Below are 24,790 nucleotides of genomic sequence, written 5' to 3' on the forward strand. Positions count from 1 at the left end.
GTATGCTGCAAGACATCTTTGAGTAGACATCTATAATAGGTGAGGTGAAACAAACACTATGGAGCTAATGCCTGCAGTGCAGATGACTGCTTTAAAAGTTAAATTAAGCATTTGGGGAGGGAAAATTAGTGAAGTTTGCAGGAAGAGGTGTGATTTCTTAACCTGTGCTCCTTCAAAGTACACAGAAAGAATACATGCTTTTGAAAGGCAGGAAATGTCTCTGAGATAATCTGAGTTCAAAACTTGAAAAATGTGAATAGGAAGATATACACAAAATTAAACCTTCATCCTCAGTCAACTTGACTAGAGCCATGTTGACATTCTGACAGTCACTTTGCATTTGTCTTGTTTTCTTCAGTGTAACCCTGGCTTTCTCACCCATGATAGATGGCAGAAGGGAATCACACTGTGGTGACAGAATTTATCTTGTTGGGCTTCACAGACAACCTGAGGTTGCAAGTCCTCCTCTTCATGGTGTTTCTACTGATCTATCTGTTCACTGTAGTGGGAAATCTAGGGATGATTGTGCTTATCTGGATCAACTCCCAGCTCCACACCCCCATGTACTTCTTCATCAGCAGCCTTTCCTTCTTAGATGTCAGCTACTCCACCATCATTATACCCAGCACTTTGATGACCTTTGTGGCAGAGACAAAAGTCATATCATACACAGCATGCGCAGCACAGCTCTTCCTATTCTGCATTGCAGTGACAGGAGAATGCTACCTCCTGGCCGTGATGGCATATGACCGGTTCATAGCCATCTGCAACCCCTTGCTTTACTCTGTCATTATGTCCAGGAGGTTCTGCATGCTCCTTGTATGCAGCTCCTACTTCATGAGCTGTGTGAATGCAACTGTTCAGACAACATTTATATTTCGCTTGTCCTTCTGCAGTTCCAACATCATCAACCATTTCTTCTGCGATGTGCCCCCCATCCTGAAACTCTCCTGCTCTGATACTTACATCACTGACCTTGTCCATTTCACCTGTGCTACTGTGCTTGTCACCTCCACTATCCTCCTCATTGTCATCTCCTACATATGCATTGGGGTCACCATCCACAAGATTAAATCTGCCAAAGGCAGACACAAAGCTTTCTCCACCTGTGCTTCCCATGTGACTGCTGTCACCATGTTCTATGGAACAGGCTCCTTCATGTACTTAAGGCCCAGTTCAAAATACTCTGTGGAGCATGACAAGATCATCTCTGTGTTTTATACACTGGTAATTCCCATGCTGAACCCTATAATTTACAGCCTGAGGAACAAGGAGGTCAAAGAAGCCCTTCAAAGGACAATAGCAAGGCTGTATTGTTCTCCAAGAAAACAACAGAGATCCAGGACTCCAAGCAGAACTGAGAGAAAATGAAGTGACCTTATTGTTGAAACTGGTGAATTAAATATGCAGGTAGGTGGGTTCTCCTCGGCCAAAGAGAAAGGAAAAGGGAGCAATATCCAAGACTGCTTGTTGCCACATCTGTCTTCTGTGGAAGAGGCTAAGCAAACTGCCTTCCTATTACAGGGCTCCCTGTTTTCCCTCAACCCTAGGAGAGGGATGTGTCATCAAGCAGTCCTTAGGAACTAACTTTTCAGATGGTGACAGTCACTAGTTCGATGGCCATATACGCTGTAATGTAGCAGTGCCCTACACCTGATCTCATGTTGTGACCTCTGCAACTACAGCCATTGTCAGACAAGTTCACTGGGAATATTTATATGCGTTCTTGTTTGCTTGCTTGTTTGTTTGTTTATTTGGAAGCCAAAGATAGTGGAATGCATCTTAAATTTATTTGCTGTATAGAAGTCTAAAACTGAGTTATGCTTTCTGGGTTTCTTTATGCCATTTGAGTCTAAGTTTTAGCGGCAGTTCCACCAAGCTTGTACCACACCTTCATGCAGGATTACCCTGCATGCTGGTTATGCGCTGCCAATTTCTACATATGCTCCAGCAATTCCTGTGTTTCAGTTGCCCAGGTACTACCTGCAATGGTGGGTGAAGGAAGGGATCGGCTGCCAGGAAAGAGCACCACCTCACATCCCTTCATCTCTCTTCCCATTAGGACTTCATAAAGTGAAATCCTGATACTAAGTTTAATACAAGAGACCAGCACATATGCTATGCCCTGGGGTATTGGGCCTTCTCCAGAATAGGATGGGACACTGGTAGCTTGGTAGCATGGGGGAACCTGCAGGTTAGCTGGTGGGTGATAATGAGCCTTTTTTCAGGCTTTATCCTTTACTTAAGGGGATGTGTACCTGGGGAGATTGAATCTTTGCACATCCTTTTTCTCAGGGCTCCCCAATAGGCCAACCAGAAATGGCAACTGGATCCCACCAAAACCGCTACCAAGTTCCCCACAGAGCCCATTAGGATAGTCCAATTCTAAGAGCAGATTCCTTTGCCACTCCTCCCTCACCCTGGGGGCGATTTCAGGAGGTAGGGTGGGAAACAACAGATAACAAAATACAGGTTTTGACATTAACGTGGTTTAAAATGGAAGCATTACAACAAACTGGGGAAAGTACCTAGCGTCAGAAGACCAAAACAACTGGGTTTTGAATAGAAAAGATGATTGGCTTTTACTCAACATCAGTGCCAAAGCAATATCTAGACTCTGCATACTTCTTAATGATACGGCAAAAGGGGTCCTACAAACCTGGGCGGTACATGGTCTAGTGGCAGCCACTGGAAATACAAGGGGGTAGCTCAAGGTCAACTAATTTTTAATTGTAATGGTGTGGGCATCACCAGGAGAAATCATTCATCTTCACTGTAGATATCTTTGGAGAATGTTAGCATGCAGCAAACAGAACAAAAATGGGAAAAAGCAAAATGGTAGTGGCAAACACACTCAGAGGCCCAAGTGGTACTGAATGCCACCTCAAGAGATTTCAGAATCACACCTGGATACAGCCAGTTGTTGTTTTGATCTGTTTACCCAAACTACATCTAGCCCATCTGGGTGAGTGTGAGTACATATCAGATCCCTCTCTCTGGTTTGGAACTAATTAAAGGATGAAAGGAGGAGGGGAGGTTTAGGAAACTTGTGGAGGAAAAGTATATACTTCATTTCGGCATAGAATCTCAGAGTCAGGCCCTGATTTACTCTAAGTAGTTGGGTGTGCTGGGAAAGTAGCACAGGCATTGTCTGAAAAATAGAACACCAATTGCCCAAGGACTTACAAACGAATAGTTAACACCAACTGATGTGACAAACTGCACCGAACTGAAACTGACCCTTGATAATCAAGAAGTTGCCTTGCTCTATCCTTCTACACTGCAGTGTCACTTGACAGTCAACATAAACCTGCTTGCAGAAAGGACTAGCAAAGAGGACTACCCAGGCCTGCAGGAGCCAGATCAGATCTGCAACATCTCAGGGACCTGAGCCTACAGGCAAAAGGAGGACTTACTCTAGCCGCATAAGCCCGCATAAGATAACAAAAGCATTGCACCTAGCTGCCAGTAGCCCATGACTTTGTGGTTGGGGAGGTATTGAATACTCATCAGAGCCAAAGATCCAGAACTTTCTGCATGGACTATTACTCTTAATGAGGTGTAACTGATAGTGGTTTAGCACGTACGTTCTGTACTGCCTCTCACCGTGTCAGGAGGTCAGACTGCAGCTACTTGTGTGCTCATGGTTAAGGACCAGTAGAGTCAGTCTCCCACCCCAGCGGGAGCAATTCATATGGGGGAGCACCACAAGAGACCTAGTGAGTGAGGCACTCTGAGAGAGGGAATGGGGTAGTTCCTTTGGATATTACCTTTAAGCAGAGAAGTGTTAAGGTATGCAGGCAAATGGCCATCTGTGACCCAAGGTTACACTAATAGGAAAAAAACATGAGAAACTGCTGGACATGACAGAGAGTGAAACAGGGGTGTCAGGAACTCCCTTTAGGTGAAAGATATTGAAAGACAGTGAAAGACGATTGCTGCCTTACCAAAGTTGCTCAGTAAGACTAAAGTTGTCAACATAATCATATAAATACCAAATACAGGTGTAAAACCAGCAAACTAGGAGTCAAAAGAGAAAGCATAATTGGGAGGGGAAGAGAGAAAAGGGAAATGTAAAATAAAGAAAATCACATGATTAGAGCTGCTTGTAGGTACCCGTTGATTAGTCCTGAATCTGATCAGTGCAGCCTGGAACAGGGCAATAAACTTGTATTTCTGACCATAGCACATGAGTCAAAGTTGCTTCTGCAGTCAAAGAAACCTGCAGTGTTTCTCTTAACATCAATGAAAAGGTCACCCTGAAGGGCGCAGAGGACTCCTGCGACGTCCCAAGGAATACACATCCAACATGCAGGGAAAGGAGAGAGATTTGATAACCGGTCCCTAAAACCACAAATTAATATCGTCATTTTTTCATTTCTTTTTAAACGTAGGATTTCGATGTCTAGTTTCCACCTCTAGGACAAGGTGCCAACCTTTGGGTTTCTGCCATCTGACACATGGAAGCATATATACTGCCTCTGTAGGAATTTGCAGGATGGGGACATCTTGTTATCGTTAAGGGGTAGGGCAAGGTGTTACTCAGAGACTCTGAAGTCATTAAGCACTAGTGGAGCTCAAACAGGTGCATTATAAGGAGTGTTGGGAATAAATCATGAAATTCCTGAGATAAGTGGAGGGATGTTTGTGTGGGAAAGGAGTTAGTCACACTGCTTAACTTAAGGATAAAGTTCAGAGTCCTAATGTTAAAATCAGTCTCCAGAAAAAAAGGATAACTTTAGAGATACTACATTATGATGCCACAGGAACAATTACTACCTACTATCTTGAATCTTCTATGACCCTTCAGTAGGGAAGCACCTTGTGATTGGAAAATGCTACATAAGACTACTAGGGTTGTTCCCCACCCTGCTCCCAGCTCCTCTAATAAAGGAGAATGAAGAATGAATTCAGAGCAGGAGTGTGGGTTGCAACAAGTCTTTTCTCAAATCCAAGGGGAACAGAGATCAGAAGGGTGCCCTGAAGAGTGAGACCTCTCATTTCTGTTTTTCTGCATGTCTAGTTAGCATGTACTGACGTCAAGGAAAAAAATCTGTGTGTAGGTGATAGAGCAGAAATACTCAGTATTCTCTCCTATGCTTGTTAACGTGCATACTATTTCCAGCCTGCCTTTAACCACCCGTTTCTGATAGCAGACAATAACAGCTCCTGAAGGGACTGGGGAATTCAATAAATGCTTATTACTTAAATTACTGCTTGGCTTAGTCAGTGAGTATCAGGATGCTCCAAAATAGGCATCCTTTCCTGCTTTAGGGAGGAAGATCCCTGATCCCAAAGCCTGGGGAAATGTGTCAGATTGAAAGACATGTACTTTCTAATGGTATACTTCACTCAAAATGGATTGCCACATTGAATTCTCACCTCTCCCATGGAAGGGTATGGGGATTAATGAAAGGTAAGTAGGACTAAACTGCCACTTGCTCTGTCTGTCTTGACTAGCTGCAAGACCTGTCATGATTCCTTGTGGCCACAGCTTTTGTAGAGCCTGCATCACCCACTACTGGGAGCCAGTGGTCAAAGACTTCAGCTGCCCAATGTGTCAGCATGTTTCTGCTCAGCAAGTCCAGCATAACTGAGACAGCCAGGCAACTGCCTTTTGTCAAGGAAAAGAAGCAGAATGAGAAGCTTTGCTGCCAGCACCATAAGGTCATTAATATCCCCTGCAAGGAGAACCAGGAAGCCATGTGTGTGGTGTGTGCAGTCTGCCACAGCCATCCCTATCATACAGTAGGGCCCCTGAACGAAGTCCCCCCCCCCCTCAAAAAAAAAAAAAAACGAGGTAAGCAAAGGGTGTCTCCCAGAAGTACTGCTAGAAAGCATTTCCTTCACAGGGTTTGAGATATCTGGCATTCCACCTCAGTATTTTGAACTCCTAACCATCTCATCCTAAAAAAGGGTGGAAGTAGAGCAGTTCAGACCCACCAATACTGGTTAAGTCACAGGAATGCAGCAGAACAGTCTAGGAACAAGTGTTGCATCTCTAGCTTGACTTTGACACTAAATATCTGAAAGGGGTGCTAGTGTCTAGAGAAACTCTAGAGAAACTGTGTTCAAGCACCACAGTCTGGAAGTGGAGTCTGGTGATCAGAACATGAGTAGATTATTAAAAAGGATATATGACCTTCCCAGTTCTGGGAAGAAGTTTAATCTTGGCATAAGAGCTGAGTGTAGGCTCGATGATTGCTGGCTCCTACATACTCTAAGCAGAGAAGTGGAATTCAGAATGAGTTAGATTCCACTCTCCTCTGCAAACAGGGAGGAAAAAGACAGTCTCTGCTTCAGAAGGAGGTGAGTATGTGCTGAGGGTCAGAGTTTCATTTCTGTGATCCAGGAAAGAAACTGCAGCCTAATGGTTAGAGTGAGGAGGAACAGGAACCAAGGCAGCTGTATGTAGGCATATACCTAGGTACACCTTATGGCCAACTTGAGGTGAGCCCACACAAAACTACAGTAATGCCTCAAATATTAGAAATTGTCACTGTTCACTGGCTCTCCAGCTTGAAGCTGACAAAACATATTCCAGCAGCTGAGTGTGGTGCGGCTCACTGTCTGAGGCAGCCTAAACAAACTAGCTTTGATTGTTAGTGGCTAGAATTCAGTCTGACAAATGTATTCATTCAATTCACCCTATAGTAGATGCATGGTCAGTCAATTAGCTTTCTGGAATACTCCTGTGACCATACTGGCAATTAGGCATTTAATTCATCTAAATTTAGATGCCTGGATCCTGGACAGAATCCCAGCAATGGTGTCTGCACAAGTCGTATCCAACATTTTGGAGACTACTTGTGCAGACACAATTTTCAGGCCCCTTTTTAGGAACTGCAACTTAGAATTCAATTAATCATTTTCAAAAGCAGAAGGGAGTGTTAGAGCAAAATTTCTGATATTCCATTGAGTAATTTCTGCTGTCCCATATCTGAGAGTTGAGTCAGAAGTCTCATTTTGATTTAGAGATGCAGCAGGTTTCCTGGAAAGTTGCTCTGGTGATTGACTAGCCTCCCCAGAAAAAATTAATATAGATAGTGTAGGGCTATGTTGCTTTGACTCTTGTCTGTAGTTCTAGCTGCTGTTCAGAGGCTAAATTGTGAAGGCAGAGGTATATCGTAACTTGTATTGCTGCTGTCCACACAAGTGTTCAGAACTTTATTAACCCAGAAACAGTATTTGTAGTACATGATACAGACTATTTGGTCTGGAAAGCCAGAGGATTGCTGGAATTTAGGATTTTCATCTCATGAAAGCAAACTGCATGAAGTGACATGTCAGATAAATTGGTATATGATTCTCAGCTGGTATGATCCAAGCCTTCTTAGTGCTGGTTCAGCTTATGATCCCTTGGACCATTTTGCCTAAGTAGAATCTCTTGCCTCTCCGTCTCCAGAACAGGCTACAAGCTTGCTTGGAGGACCTGGGCAGGAAAGCAAAGGATTTGATGGAACATTTATGTACAGAGGAGAAAACGCCCAAGGAGCTGAGAGTAAGTGGAGTGAAGGGAGCAGAGCTGAGAGGAGTGGGGTAGGGGCCTTCTCTTTAGGCCCACCCAACTGGAGTGGTGTGGTGAGTTCAGAAGAGTTGCCAAGAGGGGCTCTTTCCTTCGCTGGGGGTGTTGACTCAGGTCAGTCCTCAGCTGGGAGATGTTCTCTAGTCTTCTGGTGACTTCTCAGCCCCACAGGAGTTAGTGTGGAACTGTCATAAGTGTATCACCTGTGACTCTGAGGAGCTGTGCTCTTTCCTGGAGCAAGAGAAGGACCAGCAGTTGCATTGTCTGAGAGCAGAAGAGACTGAGATCCTGGGAAGGCTGAAGACTATCACAGCACATCTGAGTGGTGCTGGTCTCTCAACACCCTCATGGTGGACGTGGAGAGATGCCCGGAGTCCAGAGCAGGGGTGCTCAAGGTATGTATGACGGGGCTTTTCCTACCACCAGTGTGTGGAGCACAGCCTTTCAAAGAAGCTCTTGATGCAATCTCTTTCTCTGAGGGGTGAAATCTATTCCATGTGGTATAGCTGATACCAACATGAGTTTGATCTTTCTTGGTGAGGAAAAGGCTGAGCTGTAAACATGGTAATGGCAGGTCTCCACCTTGGGAAGCAATACTCTATACCCAAAGGATAAAAATGGGGTATGACTCACCTACATGTCATGAGCCATACCTTACAAGTGCTGCCTTTCTTTCCATTCCCCAAAAAATAATTAGCAAAATTAATGACACCTAGGTCAGATAAAGTCCAGAACTAACAGATAAAACGATTGCTGGGCATGCAGGCACACCCTACAATATTTAGGCTGATGGGGTTTTTTGGAGCAATCTGACTTACTGTCTTCCCTTTTCTTTTCTAGGACACGCGGAGTGTCCTGCAGAGGTGACGAACCCAACTCCTATTCCTATTTGGGAGGAAGGGATGGGATGGGACAGGGAAGGAGCCATTAGTAGTTGAAGATGCAATTGCTTGGTAGGAGTGCTCCTTTCCTCTGGGGTTAATGCCATGCCAGTGTTTCAGAGCAACGTTAGACTGGCTGCACTGCACTGCAACAGAACAATACACTTGAAAGATAAAACCTAATGTGTTGGTGGTCAGTTCCATCCTTTGTCTTTTCTCTAGACCAGGATAATTGTACTGACTCTGGGCTACATCCCAGCATATGGACTGTCAGCTTTTCCCCCTAAATTTCTCCCATCCTGGTTTCTCAGTGGGAATACAGACTTTCTGTAAGCTTCCAGCATTTCAACCTCAGCATAGCAATAATTCCTAGAAGGAACTGCTGTGCTTTGTACTAGGGAATGGCATCTTCTAGACATTGCTTGATCTCATTACTAGATGAGGTCACTTCTTTCCTTAGGTATGAAGCATTTAAGAACTTGGAGCTACCCTCTGTCTCTGACCTGAGGAGGGCAATGGCCTGTTTCCCTAGGCCATTATTTCAGCTTAAGAAGATGCTGAAGAAGTGCATTGGTAATTCAGCTGTATAGAGAACTAGGTCTGGGACTGGATTCCATTCTTTGGCTCCAAAAAGCATCTTCTATTTGGTAGTGAATTCACCTGTATGTCCAGGCCTGGTTTAAAATGTTCTTTAAATGAATAAACTTCATTCTTTTCGTTTAAATGGTTGTCCTGTCAATGACCTCAATGAGCAGGCTTGAGGGCTCATTTGTGGGGCCCTCCATGGAGAAACCCATTATATCAGTATATGTGCTCAACAGCACCCTGTTACCCTTTTTTTTTTTTTTTTGTCCAGACTAAGTGCAGAAGTGACCTCTGGCCCCAGTATTGTTGGTCCCAGCCTGAATAAAGGTTCTAGAGTGGGGCTTGGGAGATGCAACAGATGATAGAGTATAGGCTAGCAGAGAAAGGTAAGCAGCTTCAGGAGAAAGGTGGCATAGCATAGCACTAAGACAGTTCAGGGTAGGGACTCTGAGAAGGCAATTTAGGCCTGTGGTATGGTGAGGATATGGGACATGGGGGGTTGACGGATCAGCAGCTGCCTTGTGGTGAATGGCTGTGTAACTGCTCTTCTCCAGTTGATTCTTCTGGGGTGAGGTATGTGAATCCACTCCTCCCTCCCCCTTGGTTTTCCCTGCTTTCTCATAGTCTCTGCTCTGCCATAGGCGATGTGACTCTGGACCCTCAGACAGCTCATCTCAATCTGGTGCTCTCAGAGAATCTCAAGAGTGTTTATTTCACATCCCCCAGGAGCTGCCACACAGCTCTTGGCGTTTCACCGCTTACCCCTATGTGCTGGAATTATCTGCCTACTCATTGGGCTGATACTACTGGGAGGTTGAAGTAGGGAACAAAACCCATGGGGCCCTGGGTGTCTGTAATGAGTCTATCAGCTGCTGTGTAGAGGACCCCAAGCAGGAGATGGGCTTTGGGAGGGAGCAGCTATGGAATGAAAAATATGTGGCCATGACCACACCCTTCACCCCACTGCAGCTTAGTGTCAAATCCAAGCAGGTTGGGGTCTTCCTTGACGACGAAACTGGAAAAGTCTCCTTTTATAACATGACTATCTACTCTCATATTTACATGTTTGATGTCATCTTTGATGAGCCACTCTGTCCCCTCTTCTATCCAGGCATATGCGTGGGTCATATTAACACTGACCCACTGAGTATATGTCAGCCCTTAGACTGGTACTGATAGGCTATTGCTACCCTCCTAATAGATACAATACCCAGTATACAAAAAGCTGATGGGGTGTCAAAAGGGAAATGTTTCCTGAGCAAGCCTCTGGTCCAAGTCCCGTTTTCAGCAACCAGAATCCCTGGATTTACAAGGAAGCTAAGTATGGCTGCCCCTCTCCATGTTAGACCTCCACTGCCCCTATAATCTCTAGTAATTTCTGGAACCTTGCAGAGCAGTTAGCAAACCCTAGAAGGGTGCTTTAGTCTACATCACTTTTTGTGTGTGCGTTTTTTAAAGTCCAAGTTAACTGGCACTTTGTCTGTCTGTGTTGGTGTATGTCTTCTGATTTCTGCTGTCATAGTTCAAGAATCATAGGAAATGCCATGTAAATCTCTGCCTGTTCTGCTCTTAATAGGTAATTGTTCTCCTATTTAGCAGTATAAGGCTTTTGGTCTTTTTGGCCAGTTGGCAGAAGTGAAATATGACTGGGTTGTCTGTACCTTTTCTGGAACAGAAGCTAGGGACCAAAATAGATACCTTCGGTCGTGTTGTATGGCATTAAAACCTATATTTAGGGAACTGAGCCCCACCCTTACTGTAGGTCAGGACACTGAACTCTGGGATGCTCTGTAGCATCATGATTTTGACCCAGAAAACCATTGCTTTCCTGGAGAAGGTTTTATGTAGGTTATTTAAACAGTGGTCACCAACTGACTTATAGAGAAGTCACCTGCCAGACTTTGCCGTGACAACTTAGTACACTCGCTATTGTTCAGACTCATGTGAAGAGCAAAATAGTATTTCAAATTTGTCCCTAATGGCCCCAAACTGTTAGTAGGTACAGGCATGGTCCCTTCAACAGCAGGAATGCAATATCACTGCATATTGCAGTCAATCCCCTTTCTCTATATTGTCAGCAGGCAGACACTTGTGGTGCAGGATGAGCTCAGAAATAGTGTGCCACTCTCTACAGTCATAAGTCTAAGCAGAATGGCAACTGCAAAGTGCCATGGATCATGCAGACTGCTTATAGGACTGATGAGACTACCCTCCCCCCACCTTTCAAACTGTATCTTAACTTAGATGTTGCAGGTGAAGTTAAATGGGTATGATCTCAAAGGCAGTAGCTGAAGTATTTCCTTAAAGCCATCAAGTTAAATTTGACAAAATTTAGGCTCTTGTTTAAAATGCAATCTGCTTCATGTGTGAAGAGAAGGAGAGAAATGCTTGAATGAGCAGCTGGAATGCATGGAGCTCTGCCTGGCAACAGGTGAGGGACCAGCTGAGAGCTCATGGGTCAGGACTGGTGGGCAGAACAGCAAGGGTGACTATGTAACAGGTGTCTGCTGTAGACCATCCCTTCAGGAAGAAGAAATAGAGCAGGCATTCTTCAGAGAATTGGAATAAGCTTTGTGTTCACAGGCCCTGGTCCTCATGGGGAATTTCAATCACCCTGATATTGGCTGGATGGACAACACAGTAGGGCACAAAAAACCCAGGGAGTCTCTAGAGTGCATTGAAAACAACTTCCTAACACAGGTGACTGAGAAGCTGGGGATGAAGGATACAACAAGGGGTACTTGTACCTTGTTGAGGGGTACAAAGAAGGAAGAATTGGTTGGAGGTGTGTAAGTCAGGGGCAGCCTTGCCTGCAGTGACCACAGAATGCTGGAGTTCAGGATCATGCGAGGAGGGAGCAGGGCAAAAAGCAGGACCACAGCCCTGGGCTTCAGGAGAGCAGACTTTGGCCTGCTCGGGAAGAATCCCGTATGAGATGGCCCTGGAGGGAAGAGGGGTCCAAGAGAGCTGGTTGATATTCAAGGATCACCTCCTCCAAGTTCAAGAATGGTCCATTCCAACAAGCAGGAAATCAAACAAAGGTGGTAAGAGGCCTATGTGGATGAACAAGGAGTTCCTGACTGAACTCAAACCTAAAAAAAAAAAAGTGTATGAGAGGTGGAAGCAGGGACAGGTGACCCAGGAGGAATATAGAGGCATTGTCTGAGCATGCAGGCTTGGGGTTAGAAGAGCTAAAGCCCACCTGGAGATGAAACTGGCAAGGGACATGAAGGGCAACGAGAAAGGCTTCTACAACCTAAGCAGCAAAGGGAAGGTGAGGGAAAATGTGGGCCTGCTGCTAGAAGGGGAAGGGACACCCATTTTTTGGTGTTGGCCCTGGTGACAAAGGACACAGAAAAGGCAGAGGCACTGAATGCCTTCTTTGCCTTGGTCTTTACTGGTAAGGCTGGTCTTCAGGAATCCCAAGCTCCTGAGACCAGAGGGGAAGTCTGGAACAAGGAAGATTTACCCTGCATGGAGGAGGATCAGGTCAGAGAATGCTTAAACTGGCCATACCTAAGTCCACATGGGATATGATGGCATGTGCCCACAAGGGCTGGGGGAGCTGGCTGATGTCACTGTGAGGCCACTCTCCTTTATCTTTGGTGATCAGGTGAGATTCCTGGGAACTGCAAGAGAAAAAATGTCACCCTACCTTCAAGAAAGCAAGAAGGGGAATCTGGGCTACTACAAGCCAGTAAGCCTCACCTCGATGCCTAGGAAGGTGATGGAGTAACTAATCCTGGACACCATTTCCAGACATGTGAAGGAAAGGTGATCAGTCGGGAGTAGACAGCACGGCTTTATGAAGGGAAAATCACGCTTAACAAACCTGACAGCCTGCTATGATGAGATCATTGGCTTGATGGGTGAGGGGAGAGAAGAGATAGTTGCTAATCTCCATTGTAACAAGGCTTTTGACCCTATCTCTCATAACATCCTCCTAGACAAACTGATGAAATACAGGCTAAATAGGTGGACAGTGACAGCTGATATTAGGGCATCCTTCACACCTTTGTTTCTCAGGCTGTAGATCAAGAGATTTAGCATGGGGGGGTCACAATCATATAAAATACTACCTCAGTTTTGCCTTGCCACTGTGAGCTATTGCACTAAGGTAGAATATAAATGCAACTGGCTGTTGCATATAGCACACTGACTGCTACCAGGTGGGAGGCGTAGATTGCTTTATTTTTATTTTTTTCCACTGTGGACTGATAGCATCCTCAGGATGTTTTGAAAGCCCCCTGCATTGTGCTTAGCTGCCATTTAAGATTTTCAGTATTTTTTCCAAGTTGTGCATTTTGTTTGCACTGTAAGCCTGAGGAGTGGAATATATCACCTCTGATTTGGATGTTTCAGTCTAAACTAGAGAGATAGAAGTTCCTTTAGATGATGATTCATGTCATTCTTGGATAATTATCTTAACATACAGGCAATAACTATTACATATGGTGGATATAAATAACAAGAAGAGTAAAACTACAAGAAAGCATGTGTGTAATAGAAAAAGTTTGAGTCCTTTGTGTCATTGACCATTCGTTCCATAGATAGGAATTTCCAGCTGAGAGATTTCCAAGGGCTTGGTGTGATACCCTACAGCAGAGCAGAGAAGAAAACATACGTATACTACATCACATTCTACACCTTTTGTCTTTTCCACCTATGATTTAGTTGCAAAAGGTTCAAGAAAAGATTTCTTTCCTTAGTCCACTCTCTGTTAAAGAACTATATATAAGGCAGAGAGGAAGAGAGTCAGGAGTTTCTTGTGTCTCTGAATTTCATATTTTCCTATATAATCTCATAAGATTTTCAGGGTGCTGCAATCCAGTTGCATCTCTACATGCTGCTTTTTCTGTATAAATAACAGTCCAACTATCACCAAAACAAAAAATCTTCTAGATCAAGTATTCAGACAGACAGATATCCATGCTAAATCCAACAGAAGCATCAGTGACCAAACCTCCCTCACGCACAAAAAGGTTAACCCCTAGAGCTTCTAAACACCTTGGCCTCAGTTCCCAGCAGAGATCACCACACTATTGTCATATTTTTTTTTTCTTAACTCATTATATCAGGATTTCTTTGACACTGCTGCCGATTCCCGCTCCCAGGCAACTGTTTGGCATGCAGTTCAAAGTCACCTGCAGGTCATTTTGTTTAGAAAGAGGCTGTTGGAAACAGCTAAAGTTTTCTGAAGCTTTTATTTGCTGTGAAATAGTTTGTGGCCAAAACAATAGCACATACAGGATATCATTTAAAAATATTATTAAACCTAGTTCCAGACCTCTCACAACAGCTTGATCTTAAATGCTTTAAATAAATTTCTTTTCAGGTTTTTGATGGTGTAACTACAGAAAACATTTCCATATTGTTCTGATAGTGATAGTTTAGTCCACAATTAGTAAGAGATTCCTTCCATTCCTTCCAGGTAGCAAATGCTGTTGATGACTGCACAGTCTGTTGGTACCGGTAGCAATGATACAGTTGCCTCAGTTTGTTGGTGAATACTACATTGGTATGACCTTACCGAAAAGGGTAAGAAAGAGTATTCCAGCTGTCAACATGGACTACTGTTTCCAAAAACTATGAGAGTATAGCATGGCTCACATTCGAATGGACCGGTTCTCTCCTCCCATTTACCACTTCAAAATGGGTTAGCCATGTGCAAAGTATTAATGAGGAGTCACCCCAAACCATGTCCTGTGATTGTCTTGGGAGTAGAAGAGGAAGGAAAAGAGACAGGTAGACACAGCCTTGGTGCATGCCAACAGTGTGATAGGCACTGTATTATTTAAATAGTAGTCATCATACCAAATCAGTTCTGAAGCACACGCTCTGCTGGTTTTTATTCAGCTGTAGGAATTGCCTAGTTTGGACACTGAAATTATACATCCATGCATTGTTCCAAGGCTCTTTTGCAACTGAGAGAAAAGGTACTATGATGATATGGTTCATCTGGCATGTGAGAAAGGTTTACTTTGGGATAGGATGAATGCAGAGTTCTTGATTTCTGTTCACCTGCTGCACAGGGAACTGCATAGAAAGTCCTGGTACAGATGCTTCATCTTCATTGTTTCACATTAATCCCATCCATGACAACTCTGCTGTGATGTCAACATGAGGACGGAGCCACTCCTCTCCAAAAAAAGCTTCATGAAAAATTCGTAGAGGCATTTACCAACTTCTTAAAGCTTGACTTTGGAATTTAAATGGGTTTGGATAGTAATGGATGATCATGCTATTTTTAAAGTTGTTAAAATATACTTTAAAAAAATCAGAAAATGCATTATGAACTCATTGTCAATATGACCCACAGCTGAGGGTGAGAAACTTAAAATATTTTCACTGATTTACTATTAAGAATGTACATTCATTACCACTGAGAGGTGAGTTCCAGCAGGGAACAGTCATTAGCTTAGCCTTTGCACAAAGACAGCAGCCGCAATAAAAGGCCACTAAGAAACACAGCCTTGACATTTGGTTTCAGTACAGAGCAGTGTGTAAGCAACAAAGTCATGTCAATTATTTTGCACGAGGCACTACAGCTGGAATGCCATGCCATCGTGCTTTAACACAGTCGGAGGTCCATCTCAAGCCATGAGTGTTTATCATCCCAGCACAGAGGTGCAGTTAAGATGCACTCAAATTTTTGTGCGCCATGAAATGATTAAGGCACTGGAACATCTCCTTACAAAGGCAGGCTGAGAAAGCTGAGGACTGTTTAGCCTAGAGAAGAGAAGGCTCAGGCAGGGTGGGGGGAAGCTTATCAATGTTTATAAATATCTGATGGGAAGGTGTGAAGAAGATGGAATCAGACTCTTCTCAGTGGCACCCAGTGACAGGAAAAGAGGCAATGGGCACAAACTGAAACTCAGGAAATTCCACTTGAACTTAAGAAACTACTTCTTCTCTGAGAGAGTGAGTGATCACTAGAACAGGTTGTCCACAGATGTTGCAGAGTCTGCGTCCTTGGAGATATTCAAAACTCAACTGGACATGGTCCTGGGCATCCTGCCCTAGCTGACCCTACTTGAGCAGGGCGGTTGGACCAGATGATTTCTGGAGGTCCCTTCCAACCTCAGCTAGTCTGTGATTCCTTATGCATCCATTTCCACTTTTTTTGTCGGCCACATCTTCACTTCTGCCTGGAAGGAAACACTGTTTCTTGTCACAGACATGCGCAGACCTAAAGCACACTCTGTAAACTCACCTTCAGTACTGCCAACAGTGAGAAAGGCTCAGGCCTACCAGTGAAATGTTCACAGAATCCTTGTGATTGCAAAGTCATCTTGCCTCTCCACAGGCCAGAAAAGCAGTCTTAGAAAACTAGCTTCTGTGTAGACATCTGCACAGTTGACATCTCAGTTTATGGAAGATGATTTCCACCCTGGCAGGCTGATTGAGATGCATAGTGCAAACTGTGGCCCCGTGTGCCTATTTGCACTGTAGGTATCGCAGCTGGACTCTTAGCATGCCTGGTGAAAACACATCCACATCTCTGACCTTAAACGATAGCAAAGGAGCCTTCCTTCCAGTGAATCTTCCACAAAGGATGTGCTCACATTTTCTTTCACAGGAGTAATATAGATAACAAGATGCCCCAGCCCTATAAACTGCTTTTAGTACAGAAGGATCTGTATCTTTAAGTGTGCCTACATTATCGCTTCCTGTCATTCACACTCTGTAACTGCCTATGTATCTAAGCTTCCTCTGCTCAGTGGAAAAAAAGCCTATCAGCAAACTATAGGTCACCTCCTCCTATGATAATAATCTCAGTCATACCATCCAGTTGACTTTCTAGAGGTGCACATGTTTTAACTGTAAAGGAAGCCCAGGCAAGGAGTTTTTATCCTAGCATCTAAGTTTTAGATTGCTGAAGTCAGAGGAGCTGAGTCCTTCGCCTGATGGGGAGAAACCATAAATTGTGGTATCTATGCAGTTGCTTGGGCTCCAGAGGAGGTCAGGGACTGGGAGAGATGGTCTTGTCTCATTACAGCAGTTCTTATCTGGCTGGCCATTCTTCTTAGGGTACATGTAACTTCTTTATTTCTCAGACTGTAGATTAGGGGGTTTAGCAGGGGAGTGAAGATCCCATACAGCATGGAAACAATCCTGTCCTGATTGGGTGAGTAGCTAGAGGAAGTCCGTACATACGTGCAAATGGTGGTCCCATAGAAAAGGCATACCACTGTCAAGTGAGAACCACAAGTGGAGAAAGCTTTGTGCCTGCCCTCAGCAGAGTTTGTGCACAGGATAGTCAAGAGGATATAGACATATGAGATCAACGTGACCAGAAAGGCACTGCTTCCAAGGATCCCAGCAACTGTGAGAATTACCAGTTCCCTAGTGTAAGTAGGAGAGCAGGAGATGGCCAGCATTGGGGGAATATCACAGTAATATTGGTCAACTTTGTTAGAATCACAGAAAAAGAGTGTAAAAATGAAAGATGTGTGCAACAAAGAATTCAAAAATCCTGCTATCCAGGTGCCAATGGCTAGGTGAGCGCACAATTTCATACTCACAATATTCAGGTACTGCAGCGGATGACATATTGCAACATAACGGTCATATGCCATCACAGCCAGGAGGAAAATCTCTGTGCCTACAACATCAATCAGGAAGAACAGCTGGAGCATGCAGCCAGTGAATGAAATTACCTTGTTCTCAAACAGCAAGGCCTCCAGCATCTTCGGTACAGTTATAGTGGGGCATAAGATATCCAGGAAAGATAGGTTGCAGAGAAAGAAGTACATGGGGTTGTGCAGGCGAGTGTCTGTACTAATGGCAACAAGGATTGCGATGTTGCCTGCCAGGGTGGCCAAGTAGATGAGCAAAAAGAGCACAAAGAGAATAAAACGTACCTCCGGAGCATCAGAGAGACCTACGAGAATAAATTCAGATACTGTTGACACGTTGCACGTCTCCATCTTACTTTTCATTGTGGAAATGGTTTCAGAGATGGATCTGGAATAATGAAGGAATAACTTTGTCAAAATTGCATCCCTCTTTCAAAGAGTGGTTTTTGGTTTTTTTTTGGTCTGTGCAGCAGTTCAAAAACACTTGCAAGTTTGCCTCACCTCAGTCAAAAAAATTTGAACTTTACTCACATATACCTAATGTAAAAGGCAAAAAATAGGCATCAAGCTTACAGTGATTAATCAAGAAAGTTTACTTCATTGTGTGCAATTCGTCTTCTCAGACTCTGCAGAGCTGAATTGCTGAACACAAAGGTAACAATTTAAGCTCGTCTCCATCCACCATCTCTCTCTAAGGCATTTCCAGAGGGCCATTCTTTCTGTTGGTGTTAAATGCCTGTCCTAGCCCAGCGGTCCCCAGTAAGGATGTTAGAAGTAGTCAGAGATAGGGTCAATCTTACCTCAGTTCAGGTGGGTACAGTGAAGGCTTTAATAGCAGAGGTCAAGTCAATTTATCAAAGGATTCAACATCAGCCTTTAGAAGAGAAATTAAAGGGGAGACCCATTTGCAAAGTTCAGCTACTCATTGGGAGGTTATAAAGATGAAGTCAGGCTCTTAGAGATGCACAGAGAAAGGACAAGAGGCAACAGGAAGAAACTGCAGCAAGGGAAATTCCAAATAGAGATAAGAAACAAGAAAGTCACAGGAGTGCTACAACATTGGAAACAGTGCCCAGAGAGGTGGTGGCCACTTCATCCTTGGAGCTATTCCAAACTCAGCTAGACAAGGCCCTGAGCAACCCACTATGGCTTTGAAGGTAGCCCTACTCTGAACAGGGAGGGGGTTGGAACAGAGACCTCTAGAAGCTCTTTCAGCTTAAATGATGTCATGATACTAATATCATCAAAGGAGTTTAGATGACTAGCTGAAACTAGAGACCTCATTTGTAGGTGAAGTCATGCTAGCACAAAGGAAGCCCACTCCTAGTAATCACCAGAAGGAATGGTGTAGCCAGAATGCATTTTACTCTTTCAGCTTTATCTGGTGGGATAAAAAATGGAATATAGTCCAGTATCTGATAAAAGACCTCACTTCTTTCCACAAATTTTGCCCCACAGGCTTTCATAACAACAGTATTGTCACTTTTAGGAACCAGTTGGGCATTTAATTTTTTCCTCTCTCCCAGTGCATAAAGTCTAGGCAGACATGGCATTGAAGAATCTTTCCATATACCTTGGATTACTATATTAAACAGTAACTCAGGACTTGCAGGAATGACACTTGCAGGAATGACTTACACACTGCTTCTATAATGAGAGCTAGCAAGAATATTTGAGCTGAATCTTATGCAGGAAATTCTTTACTGGTAACAGTCATAGCGATTCATTACTATGAGCAGCCAAGTTGTTTCCAAGGAACACAGAGAAGAAAGAAAGTCTTATTCACCCCCTTATTTTGAAATCTGGATCGCAAGGATAAAATGGGGTAAATAACATAATACATTGTCACTTGTAAGAGATACAAAGAAACAACATAAAATAGGTAACTATTTTAATATGATGTAATTAATTACATTGTAATTAATTACAATGGAATCGTATTTAATAATCCTATTTTAATAGGTAACTATTTTTTTTATTTTTATTTTCTCTAACGCAGTCTAAAACAGTGTCACCTATTGTGTCTCATTCTCACAGAAGCTTATTTCTAGCTTGAAAGGGACCAAGGTCAGACCTTAAAATACCTTAAAAATGTTTTAGTCGGCAGGAATAAAAGGTACATGACCCTTTAAACCACAGCATCATGTATTATTAAAATAGGGAAGTTATTAAGGTGAAATACAATGGAAAGTTAACACAGAAATACTCACTGCTACAAGGAATTCATTACTGGTAATATACACTGATCTGTATCTCCAGGAAATGTAACTGCCCTTTTTTTTCTTTCCACATCTGATAAGAATATCTTCACATGACAGAAAAATGACTTTCACTGTTGACTTAGGAAACACCAATCCGTTAAGCAAGTGATCAATCCAGATTTGGCAGCATAGGAATATTCATATAGCTGTCCACAAACACTGGCAAAATCGCTTGCTTGATTGTGAGAGCAAGTGTCTCTTTTCTTTAATGAGGTTTCATAAATATGTGCTGAGGATAGTATCTGGGGAGGCGTGTCTCTGAGGCTTTCTTAAGTGCTAGCTTTATTGGGTATGCAAGGCTTTTTCAGAATATCATCAAAGGGTCAAGGAAAGCTAGAAATGTGATAAAAGTATTTCCTCATCCTGAATCCTTTGGTTCCTGTAGCTTTCGTGTTGTAGGACCTCTCTATAGGGCTGTGATTTGGTACCTAAGTCTACTCTCAGGAAAAGGAAATAGATGCTGTCTTTCTCTTTAGTTCCTAGAACTCTGCCTCACGGGCCCTTGCAGGTTACTGACATTTTATATCTCAGGAAAGTCCATCGTTTTAAGTGACTTCTTTACAGTAAACTACAGCCTTAGGAAGACTTGATCACAAACCATTTTGTCTTGGTATGAAGTCTGAAATCAATCACTTACATAGATTAGGCCAAAATAAATGAGACAACAGCTCCTCAGCAAAAGAATATACCTTAGGAAAGGGCAGTGGTAATATGTACGTTCAGAGTCTCTTCGCAGAGTAAAGAACAGACCCCGAATGACTGCTGTGGAAGTGTCATAATGGCTTTGCAAGGACAGCTAGCACAGCATCCTCTAAACTCCTTTTATGTTGATTTTCTGGACACTCACCAATTCTTTTTTAGGAGCAACCTTTTAATTTTGCATAGCCCCTCCTGAAATGACAAAAGGTAAACCACGTGTGGAATCCACGCACTACTTGAAGTGGATGTGTAACCAGGCATAAGAATGAGTGCTACTTTGGAGAACAATCAAAAATCCCATTCTTGTTCCAGAAAGCATCCATGCAGTTATTTACTGTAATACCACTTCCCCTCTGGATGCGCAGGGTGGTGTGTATGTTGCTATTCCAACACTACCAGCAAATAACTTCTGCAGTATTAACATGGATAATATGGTTTACCAGTCATTCCTAAAGCCTGTTCTCTACGTTTGCAGTGTGTGACTCTTAAAAAATTAAGACTCTCATGTATATGTTTGTTAGAAGATATGCTGGGGTTCACCAAGGTTTACCAAGCACAGGTCTACCCTGCAATGCTTGCAGAGACCTTCAGCTGGAATAAATTCATGAGGTCCAGTTCTCTTTCTGTGTACCGCAGTAAGCCCTAGGACCATCAGAAATCACATATCCCATGAAGTTTTGAAACAGGGAATGGAGCTAATCATTATTTAATAAACATAACAGATGTCAGAAACAGACACAGTGAACAGATAAGTCTCATGTATGCCTAGGAGAAGAACTAGGGCTGCACCCTTCCATCTTCCCAAACTGCCTTAATGCGATCTCCACTAACCGAAAACTTTCTGAGTTACCCGTCTTTTGCTGGACAACCACAAGAGGGCAATACTTCGTGTAAAATCTGTGTTGGATAGACCGCTCCAAAGTACGTTGCTGTACGGAAAGTGATGATATGCTAATACTAGCGAAACGAATGGACCTCCTGCTTGTGAGATAGTCCCTTTCTGGTATTAATGCTCTGAGAGTTTACATCTAGATCCCAGTGCTGATAATCCAATCTTGTTACAGTGCAATGTCTGATATTCTGCTAAACCATACATTGCTAGCCATCAGCATGAAGTACATGCTATAGCTAACTATCTCATCAAAAGGTAGACTTATAAAAGGGGATGGTATAGTTACGTATGAAAGCATAAACAAGTTCAAGGAGAGGTTCATGCCATGTACCTTAGAAACCTCTTTTAGGTTGGAACACACTGCCCCAAGGTGAGTGTCGCCCATGACTAGAAAGACCTTTGGGCTGCTGGCTCTCAAAGCCACCTCTAGTTTTCACATTTGTAATTGTAGGGATATTCTTAGTTGTATTGCGTAATCAAAAATAGGACCATAGGTCAGCATCTGAGATATGTCCTTTGCCAAATCTAATCAGCCCTTCCAATTAACCAGGTTGGTTGTGATGTTGTTAGCCCAAGACTACAAAGGTCTAGGCTTGTGAATATGTGTTCATGAACCCCAGGATGCCTGTGAACTGTATGTGCCACTATCACATACCAAATGCAAATACAGTCTTGAAGCCCTCAGGAAAATCATCAGCAATTACCAAAAGCTTCCTCTGCTGTGTCTGTATCATGCTATTCTTTTCATCAATTTTGTACTACAGTTCCCAAGGCCTAGTGAATTTTTCATAAGTAGAATAGCATAAGAATTCATAAGACTTCATAAGAATAGCGTTACTACCCTCTATGTACTCTAGATCACACAGAATCACAGAATGGTTGAGGTTGCAAGGGACCTCTGGAGATCATCTAGTCCAATCCCCCTGCTCAAGCAGGGTCCTCTAGAGCATATTGCCCAGGACCACGTCCAGGTGGGTTTTGAACATCTCCAGCGAAGGAGACCCCACTACCTCTCCGGGCAACCTGCTCCAATGCTCTGTCACCCTCACAGTCAAGAAGTTTTTTCTCAGGTTCAGATGGAACTTCCTGTGGTTCAGTTTGTGCCCATTGCCTCTTGTCCTGTCGCTGGGCACCACGGAGAAGAGACTGGCCTCATCCTCTTGACACCCCCCCTTCAGACACTTATACTCGTTGATGAGATTGCCTCTCAGTCTTCTCTTGAACAGGCCCAGCTCTCCCAGTCTTTCTTCCTAGGAGAGATGCTCCAGTCCCCTCATCCTCTTTGTAGCCCTCCGCTGGACTCTCTCCAGTAGTGCCATGTCTCTCTTGTACTACTCCACATGTGGCCACACCAGGGCTGAGGAGAGGGGCAGGATCACCTCCCTCCACCTGCTGGCAACACTCTGCCTTTTCCCCCCCCCCCAGGATCCCACTGGCCTCCTTGGCCACAAGGCCACACTGCTGGCTCGTGCTTAACTTGCTGTCCACCAGCACTCCCAGGTCCTTTTTAGAGACTGAAATATTCAGTCCATATGCAGTAATTGCAGTACTTGTGAAGCATTGTGCAGGAAAAAAATGAAGCCTTTAGCCCAATTGCCAGATATTGCTTGTAAAAAGGGTGTTCTGCCTCTGGATAGAAAACCTGTTTCACAGGTAGTTTTCACACCTATGAATGCTTCAAAGCAGTTTGGAGGTGCTTGGATGGTGTAACTCCCCCAAATGTTACTATTCTATACCCTTAACTTGCAGGATATATGTAGTACAGTGTAAACTGCTTATTCCAGATCTTATCAATCCAAATGGCTCAATCATCCAAAGCCACCTGCTACTACTCAACCTGCTTATTTTGGTATGGCCACCACAGGAAATTTCTAATTGAGGATGTGCACTATAAAGTTACAGTTCTTCCATTCTGTTTTAGGATGAAATAGTAATAATAATTTTTAAAAAATCTCAGGAGTCTATTTGGAGAATACGTGTATGCACTAGTTGATGATATACTGGGCCCAAGCAATCCCAGGCCTTTTGGGGGAACAATTTAAATCAAAAGTTTTGAACACACCTCTGAATTCAGTGAGTCATTAGAAAAACAGTTCTTCCTTTGAGCCCTGCTTTCCAGGTCAACACCTCTCAGTGGCTTTTTTGACTGCAGAAAACTTAGCACCGGCCCTCTTGGCCCACCAGGAGAGCATCTCTCCTGCTGTCACTTCAGACGCCTGGCTATGGCCAAGTCCTGCAGCGGACTGGCCCCCCCTGCAACTCTCCAGGGTCTCTCATCTGCATTCAAGTTGCAGATTCCCTACCAAACTCCTGCCCTGCCAAAGGCACCTGCTCTCCAAAAGGGTCTCTAAGTTCAGGATGGTTAGGGGAACTGAAATCACAGGGTTTCATCCTGATCCACAGTGCAGGAAACAGGACAAAACAAATTAGCAACTATTCCCCCTGGTACCCAGCCACACACTTTTAAATCCATGCACTCATTATTATCTCAATTTCCTAGCTGTTCCTTTTTCTAGATTTTGAATCCTAGCTTTGGATCTCAAAGCAAAGAGAAAGCTCGGAAGGAGAGGAAAAGTCTTTTTATGCATGCTATACTACTGTTAAGATTTGTTTAGGCCTCTTCTTTGCACTGTGCATGCTGCTGCATTGTTTAACCTTGCAGGCTGGTGCTTCCGTCCAGGATCATTAGCCTTGTACCTGAGGAGTTGTCACTATGGGGTTTATGTAGACAGTCAAGAGGCAGCCTTTTGGCTGGAGAAGGGCTTTGTTCACCCCTCTAGTGCCACACCAGGACTATGTCACTGGACTTCCCAGTGCAGCATGATCAAAACAGTCTGATTTTGACTAATAGTGGGATTACTGAGCTTTGTAACTAAGAATGCTCATTATGACCCCAGGCCAATTACAGACTTAGCTGCTGGCTTTAAACATGAGGCTGAAAACGATCCTTTTTCTCTTATGGCCATTTGTGTTTCAGACCTAGAGAGGAGCTCCTCTGAGGTAGTTCTGTTGCAAGGGAAAAATCCCTCACAGCAGCTCACATTGCAGGTGGGCTCCATATTCACTGCTAGACTCCCTCACAACGTTGTTTATTCTAAAATTAAATTAAAAATTGGGTTTCTATTCAAAACTTTGTTCCATATTTTCCAGGTTCTGCCAAGGAGAAGGAGTAGCAAGAAGAAATCTGCAGAGCAAGATGCCTGGGACAGCGGAAGACAGTGAAACTTGGTGGATTGGCCATATGTTTGCCAGGAACCGTTTCTGAGTTTACTCCCTTTGCTATGTAGACTGCCTATGTAGACCAGCTGTGTGTCAGCCCAGCAAAAAACAGAATAGTTCAAAAGCAGCTTAGCCCAAGCGGTTTTAAA

The 24,790-nt window shown here is 43.6% G+C and overlaps 2 protein-coding genes and 1 pseudogene across 2 annotated transcripts; 2 read left to right on the top strand and 1 right to left on the bottom strand.

The window, feature by feature from the left end:
• Positions 1–387: 387 nt before the first annotated feature.
• On the top strand, positions 388–1,371 carry LOC104140388 (olfactory receptor 5AR1-like). The gene has a single exon (XM_009669117.2). It carries the CDS (start codon positions 388–390, stop codon positions 1,369–1,371), a length of 984 nt encoding a protein of 327 aa, XP_009667412.1.
• A 6,501-nt stretch (positions 1,372–7,872) lies between these two features.
• Positions 7,873–10,167, top strand: LOC104140387 (E3 ubiquitin-protein ligase TRIM39-like; annotated as a pseudogene).
• Positions 10,168–16,925: 6,758 nt separating this feature from the next.
• On the bottom strand, positions 16,926–17,921 carry LOC104140386 (olfactory receptor 5AR1-like). Its single transcript, XM_009669114.2, has one exon. It carries the CDS (start codon positions 17,919–17,921, stop codon positions 16,926–16,928), a length of 996 nt encoding a protein of 331 aa, XP_009667409.2.
• Between the last annotated feature and the right edge of the window lie 6,869 nt (positions 17,922–24,790).

Source organism: Struthio camelus, chromosome 5 (genome assembly GCF_040807025.1).
Source record: "Struthio camelus isolate bStrCam1 chromosome 5, bStrCam1.hap1, whole genome shotgun sequence".
In the NCBI taxonomy this organism is placed as follows: Eukaryota; Metazoa; Chordata; class Aves; order Struthioniformes; family Struthionidae; genus Struthio; species Struthio camelus.